At 47.7% G+C, this 7,973-nt stretch overlaps 1 protein-coding gene across 1 annotated transcript; it reads right to left on the bottom strand.

Annotated features, from left to right (window-relative positions):
- Positions 1-900: 900 nt before the first annotated feature.
- Positions 901-2,535, bottom strand: LOC100381604 (Pentatricopeptide repeat-containing protein mitochondrial). The gene has a single exon (NM_001174422.1). The coding sequence runs from the start codon at positions 2,492-2,494 to the stop codon at positions 1,202-1,204; it is 1,293 nt and encodes a 430-aa protein (NP_001167893.1). The 5' UTR covers positions 2,495-2,535; the 3' UTR covers positions 901-1,201.
- Between the last annotated feature and the right edge of the window lie 5,438 nt (positions 2,536-7,973).

Here is a 7,973-nt window from a genome sequence, read left to right as displayed (position 1 = left end):
GACTATATGTCTTATATATTACTACATCCGTTTTCGAATATTTGTCACCCGCTAGTTTATTTTTGAACTAAAATGCGATAAATAAAAAAGAACGAAGGAAATATGATGTAAGCAATCAATCGAAATTTTATAAAACGGCAGTTTGCCCATACAAGACAACTAAACACCGAGGCATTGCGTAAACTTGTGCTAGCTTGGATTGTGCTGCGTAAGGTCTATGCAAACATGTAGTGCTCATAAAACCTGAAGACTCAAGCCAAACATCTGGCTGACACCTTAGGTTGCAAGGTTGGATCAATGCCCTCACCTATTTGGGCCTACCTCTAGGCACCACCAGACCCAACCTACAGGAATTAACTCGTCTTCTAAACAGAACTGAAGGCAGGTCGGGTCGTTGGGAGACATCAGCAAATTCCTATCCTACCAGGGAAGGCTTATCTTGGTCAACTCTGTTTTCTCATCTCATCCAACCGTTTACATGTGCAGGCTCGAAATTACCTTCTCAGTTCATCAAGCAGATAGACAGATATAGGAAACACCGTCTTTGGAGTGGGTGTGATATCAACAGGAAAGGATCTTTGCTTAGCAGCCTTGGAAACATGTAGAACAAAAGAGGAAGGGGCTTAAGTATCATTAGTCTGCAAAAATCAGAACTCAGCTTTGCTCCTCAAGCACCTAGGCACTTTTTATAACAATGCAGACATCCTTTGGGAATCATTAACCTGGACTAAACTGTATAGAAACACCCATGTTCCTCCTTCATGCTAGGAGTCCAGTGGGTTCCTTTTGGTCCAAGGATGTCCTCAAGCTCTCTGAAGATTTCATAAGAGTGACTCAATGCACTCCAAACAAAGGACATTCGGTGATGTTATGGCATGATAATTGGAACAACACACCCCTGAAAAGCCTTTCCCCCCAGCTGTATTCTTTTGCTGTCAAGCCAAATGAGTAAGTAGCCCACTTCATGGAAATACAGTTTTTTTGAAAGAGTCTTCACCCTACCCCTCTCCTCTCAAGCCTCAGACCAATTAGAAACCTTACAGGGAATCATCCAGGGAGGAAGATGAGTGGAACTATGTTTGGCAGACAAATCACTACTCTACAAATAAAACTTGCACTCGTTTACAGGCCACCCTAGAGGCTCCCCCCCTACCAACCTTGGGAAGCATAAATTATTCTTTTGATTATTATCATAGACAGACTAAGTACCAGATATGGGTTGATGATGTGTTTCTGATCTGCTATTGACGCTGAACCTTTGAAACATCATCTTCAGTTCACAAGCCAGATTACCCTTGCCCATCTTGTGCAGATCCTTGGCCACTTTAACATAAGCAGAATGGTCAGGTCTGAGGCCCTTCTCCATCAGCTCATATAGGACTCTGCCTGCATCAATGGTCCTCCCCGACTTCCACAGCAGCTTAGCGAGCAGGCTGTAGTTCCGGTTCACAGAATGTCTGTCCCTGGTGCTCATGTCACTGACATACTTGCAGGCATCTTCTATTCTCCCAGCGTAGAAGTACCCCTTGATGAATGCAGAGTGTATGGTGATCCTCGGCGTCAGGTTTTCCGAGAACATCTGATCAAGAATCTGCATTGCCGAATCCATCTTCCCTGCCTTGCAGGCATGGTATGTGAGGATCTCGTACGTGAGCGAGCTCGGGATCTCACTGCGCTTCAACCTCTCCATGGCCTCAACGAGCCCGCACGCCTCAGCGAGCCTCCCCTTCTTGAGCAGGCAGCCGAGGAGGTAGTTCCAGGTGTTGGCGTCGGGGTCAGACCCCGACCTCCTCATTTCATCGAACACCTCACGGGCGCCGACAAAGTCGCCGGCTTTACACTTTGCAGCGACGAGGACGTTATAGTACCGCACCTTCCTCGCCGTCTCTTCGATCACCAAGACAGCGGCATCGAACTCTCCGATGGACGCCAGCGCCTTGACAAGCGAGAACACGCCGGAAGCGCGGCAGGGCCCGCCGACACCATCGAGAGCACGCAGGACCGCTCTCGCCGCGTCCTCCACGCTGCCGCTCCGTGACGAACCCGACGACGGCGCCAGGAAGGCGAATGCCCGGTCGGTCAGGGAGAGCCTCCGCTCTGACATGAGCGCCAGGGCGCGCGACATCGCGCCGTAGTCGTCCAGCCTCCCGGCATTCTCGACGAGCAGGTTGTACGCGCGGGGGCCGGGGGAGAAGCCCCTGCCGAGGGATGAGGCCCACGCGAAGAAACGCTCCGCGGGGACGCCGCGGTCCGTGAGCGCTCGGAGGACGCTGGAGACGAGCCCGTGGGAAAGGACGGCTGAGAAGAGGCGGTCGAGGTCGGCCTCGAGGCCTCCGCCGCCTGCGACGACGAGGCAAACGATCGCGTCTGAAGCGGCGGCGTGGGAGCTACCATACGCGTCGTTGCCGTGGGAAACGGAGGGCCTGCCGGAGAATGCCGCGCGGGGAGGGACGTGGCGGAGGGGAGAGCGGACGAGGCGACGGAGGTGGTGCATCTGACGCCTGACGGCCACACGGGTGCGCTGGGAGCCTGGGCCGAGTCGAGGCGGCCAGGTCGAATCGAAGGGCCCGGGGCATATCCGGAGGCCGGAGTAGTGTGAGAAATAAGAGCTGGGCTTTTCGGGCTAGCACGAGCACGGCTTAAAAAAATAGGAACCCAAAGTACGAACCGACACGAAATAATATATATCGGACTAGCACGGTCCGAAGGCGGGCTTGGGCCGGACCTCAATTTTCGGCCCGTCGGGCCACTGGCACGGCCCGCATAGATGGGCCGGGCTTGGGCCGGCACCGCCCAATTAAGCCCAATCTGTTTAATTTCTTTAATTTAGTAAGATATCGACTTTATATTGTTGCTATATTTAGAGTTTATGTGGTCAAATGATACTAGAATTGTTTAATATCTTTAATTTGGTAAGCTATAAACTTTATATTGTTGTAATATTTTGATTTTATGTGACCAAATATACGGGCTTGGGTCGGCTGAAAGGGAATTAGGCTTACACCTATTTTCCTAATTAATTTTGGTGGTTGAATTGCCCAACACAAATAATTGGACTAACTAGTTTGCTCTAGTGTATAAGTTATACAGGTGCCAAAGGTTCACTCTTAGCCAATAAAAAGACCAAGAATTGGGTTCAACAAAGAGAGCAAGGGACAACCGAAGGCTGCCCTGGTCTGGCGCACCGGACTGTCCGGTGCACCAGGGGACTTCAAGCCAAACTCTTCACCTTCGGAAAAACTCAGAGGCGCTCCGCTATAATTCACCGGACTGTCCGGTGTACACCGGACAGTGTCCGGTGCTCCAGGAATGAAGCGACTCTGAACTCGCCAGCTTCGGGAATACGCTCCGCTATAATTCACCGGACATGTCCGGTGTACACTGGACTGTCCGGTGAGCCAGCGGAGCAACGACTACTTCGCGCCAACGGTCACCTGCAGAAGCAATTAATGCGCGCCAGAGCGCGCAGAAGTCAGGCACGCGCGAAGTGGCGCACCAGACACTCTACAGTGCATGTCCGGTGTGCCACTGGACATCCAGGCGGGCCCAGCGGTCAGAACTCCAACGCTCGGAACCCAACGGCCTGGTGACGTGGCTGTCGCACTGGACAGTGTCCGGTGGCGCACCGGACTGTCCGGTGCGCCATGCGACAGCAACCTGCACCAAACGGCTAGTTTGGTGGTTGGGGTTATAAATACCCCCTAACCACCCCACATTCAAGTCATCCAAGTTTTCCAACTTCCAACCACTTACAAGAGCTAGGCATTCAATACAAGACACACCCAAGTGATCAAATCCTCTCCCAAATCCACAAAAAGCATTAGTGTTAAGTGAGAGTGATTTGTTGTGTTCTTTTGAGCTCTTGCGCTTGGATTGCTTTCTTTCTCATTCTTTTCTTGCGATCAAAACTCAATTGTAACCGAGGCAAGAGACACCAATTGTGTGGTGGTCCTTGCGGGGAAGTTTTTGTTCCCGGTTGATTTGAGAAGAGAAAGCTCACTCGGTCCGAGGGACCGTTTGAGAGAGGGAAGGGGTTGAAAAAGACCCGGCCTTTGTGGCCTCCTCAACGGGGAGTAGGTTTGCGAGAACCGAACCTCGGTAAAACAAATCCTTGTGTCTCACTTCCTTATTCGCTTGTGATTTGTTTTTACGCCCTCTCTCGGACTCGATTACATTTATAACGCTAACCCGGCTTGTAGTTGTGATTAACTTTGTAAATTTCAGTTTCGCCCTATTCACCCCCCCTCTAGGCGACTTTCAATTGGTATCAGAGCCCAGTGCTTCATTAGAGCCTAACCGCTCGAAGTGATGTCAGGAGAACACGCCAAGAAGGAGATGGAGACCGGCGACAAGCCCACTACAAGCCACGAGAAGGCTTCATCGGAAGAGTCCTGCAAAAAGGGGAAGGAGAAGAAAGCCTCTTCCCACAAGTCACATCGGAGTGGCGACAAGAAAAAGAAGATGAGGAAGGTGGTCTACTACGAGACCGATACTTCATCACCTTCCACCTCCGGCTCCGACGCGCCCTCCGTAACTTCTAAGCGCCATGAGCGCAAGAAGTTTAGTAAGATCCCCTTACACTATCCTCGCACTTCTAGACATACTCCATTACTTTCCGTTTCATTAGGCAAACCGCCAACTTTTGACGGTGAAGATTATGCTAGGTGGAGTGATTTAATGAAATTTCATCTAACCTCACTCCACAAAAGTATATGGAATGTTGTTGAGTTTGGAGCACAGGTACCATCCGTAGGGGATGAGGATTATGATGAGGACGAAGTGGCCCAAATCGAGCACTTCAACTCCCAAGCCACAACCATACTCCTCGCTTCACTAAGTAGGGAGGAGTACAATAAGGTGCAAGGATTAAAGAGCGCCAAGGAAGTTTGGGACGTGCTCAAGACCGCTCACGAGGGTGATGAACTAACCAAGATCACCAAGCGGGAAACGATCGAGGGGGAGCTCGGTCGCTTCCGTCTTCGCCAAGGGGAGAAGCCTCAAGACATGTACAACCGACTCAAAACCTTGGTGAATCAAGTGCGCAACCTCGGGAGCAAGAAATGGGATGACCACGAGGTGGTTAAGGTTATTTTAAGATCACTTATTTTCCTTAACCCTACTCAAGTCCAATTAATTCGTGGTAATCCTAGATACACACTAATGACTCCCGAGGAAGTAATCGGGAATTTTGTGAGCTTTGAGTTTATGATTAAAGGCTCAAGAAAGATCAACGAGCTTGACGGCCCCTCCACGTCCGAAGCACAACCGGTCGCATTTAAGGCGACGGAGGAGAAGGAGGAGGAGTCTACACCGAGTAGAACACCCATCGACGCCTCCAAGCTCGACAACGAGGAAATGACGCTTGTCATCAAAAGCTTCCGCCAAATCCTCAAGCAAAGGAGGGGGAAAGACTACAAGCCCCGCTCAAAAAAAGTTTGCTACAAGTGTGGTAAGCCCGGTCATTTTATTGCAAAATGTCCACTATCTAGTGACAGTGACAGGGGCGACGACAAGAATGGGAGAAGAAAGGAGAAGAGAAGGTACTACAAGAAGAAGGGCGGCGATGCCCATGTTTGTCGTGAGTGGGACTCCGACGAAAGCTCTAGCGACTCCTCCTCCGACAAGGACGCCGCCAACATCGCCGTCACCAAGGGACTTCTTTTCCCCAACGTCGGCCACAAGTGCCTCATGGCAAAGAACGGCAAAAAGAAGAAGGTTAAATCCAAATCCTCCACTAGATATGAGTCTTCTAGCGATGATAATGCTAGTGATTAGGAATATAATTTGCGTACTCTTTTTGCCAACTTAAACATGCAACAAAAAGAAAAATTAAATGAATTGATTAGTGCTATCCATGAGAAGGATGATCTCTTGGACTCCCAAGAGGACTTCCTTATTAAAGAAAACAAGAAGCATGTTAAAATAAAAAATGCTTATGCTCTAGAAGTAGAAAAGTGCGAAAAATTATCTAGTGAGCTAAGCACTTGCCATGAGACTATAAACAACCTTAGAAATGAAAATGCTAATTTGTTAGCTAAGGTTGACTCACATGTTTGTGATGTTTTAATTCCCAATCTTAGAAATGATAATGATAATTTGCTTGCTAAGATTGAAGAATTAAACATTACTCTTGCTAGCCTTAGAGTTGAGAATGAAAACTTGCTTGCTAAGGCTAAAGAATTAGATGTTTGCAGTGTTTCCATTTCCGATCTTAGAGACAAAAATGATATATTGTGTGCTAAGATTGTTGAACTTAATTCTTGCAAACCCTCTACATCTACCACTGAGCATGTCACTATTTGCACTAGATGTAGAGATGTTGACATTGATGCTATTCATGATCATATGGTATTAATTAAGAAACAAAATGATCATATAGAAAAATTAGATGCTAAAATTGCCGAGCATGAACTTGAAAATGAAAATTTTAAATTTGCTCGTAGTATGCTTTATAGTGGGAGACGCCCTGGCATCAAGGATGGCATTGGCTTCCAAAAGGGGGACAATGTCAAACTTAATGCCCCTCCTAAGAAATTGTCTAATTTTGTTAAGGGTAAGGCTCCCATGCCTCAAGATAACGAGGGTTACATTTTGTACCCTGCCGGTTATCCTGAGAGCAAAATTAGGAGAATTCATTCTAGGAAGTCTCACTCTGGCCCTAACCATGCATTTATATATAAGGGTGAGACATCTAGCTCTAGGCAACCAACCCGTGCTAAGTTGCCTAAGAACAAAACTCCTAGTGCATCAAATGATCATGACATTTCATTTAAAACTTTTGATGCATCATATGTTTTAACTAACAAATCCGGCAAAGTAGTTGCCAAATATGTTGGGGGCAAGCACAAGGGGTCAAAGACTTGTGTTTGGATACCCAAAGTTCTTGTGTCTAATGTCAAAGGACCCAAAACCATTTGGGTACCTAAAGTCAAGAACTAAACATGTTTTGTAGGTTTATGCATCCGGGGGCTCAAGTTGGATCATCGACAGCGAGTGCACAAACCACATGACAGGGGAGAAGAAAATGTTCTCCTCCTATGAGAAAAACCAAGATCCCCAACGAGCTATCACATTCGGGGATGGAAACCAAGGTTTGGTCAAAGGATTGGGTAAAATTGCTATATCACCTGACCATTCCATTTCCAATGTTTTTCTTGTAGATTCATTAGATTACAATTTGCTTTCCGTTTCTCAATTATGCAAAATGGGCTACAACTGTCTTTTTACCGATGTAGGTGTCACTGTCTTTAGAAGAAGTGATGATTCAATAGCATTTAAGGGTGTGTTAGAGGGTCAGCTATACTTGGTAGATTTTGATAAAGCTGAACTCGACACATGCTTAATTGCTAAGACTAACATGGGTTGGCTCTGGCACCGCCGACTGGCCCATGTTGGGATGAAGAATCTTCATAAGCTTTTAAAGGGAGAGCACATTTTAGGATTAACAAATGTTCATTTTGAGAAAGACAAGATCTGTAGCGCATGCCAAGCAGGGAAGCAAGTTGGTGCCCATCATCCACATAAGAACATCATGACGACTGACAGGCCACTGGAGCTCCTACACATGGACCTATTCGGCCCGATAGCTTACATAAGCATCGACGAGAGTAAGTACTGTCTTGTTATTGTGGATGATTATTCTCGCTTCACTTGGGTGTTCTTTTTGCAGGAAAAATCTCATACCCAAGAGACCTTAAGGGGATTCTTGAGACGGGCTCAAAATGAGTTTGGCTTAAGGATCAAGAAAATTAGAAGCAACAACGGGACGGAGTTCAAGAACTCACAAATCGAAGGCTTTCTTGAGGAGGAGGGCATCAAGCATGAGTTCTCTTCTCCCTACACCCCACAACAAAATGGTGTAGTGGAGAGGAAGAATAGAACTCTATTGGACATGGCAAGAACCATGCTTGATGAGTACAAGACTTCGGATCGGTTTTGGGCCGAGGCAGTCAACACCGCCTGCTACGCCATCA

This window comes from Zea mays, chromosome 1 (genome assembly GCF_902167145.1).
Source record: "Zea mays cultivar B73 chromosome 1, Zm-B73-REFERENCE-NAM-5.0, whole genome shotgun sequence".
NCBI lineage: Eukaryota > Viridiplantae > Streptophyta > Magnoliopsida > Poales > Poaceae > Zea > Zea mays.
Note: the sequence above shows the minus strand (reverse complement) of the source record. Positions and strands in the feature narration are given on the sequence as shown.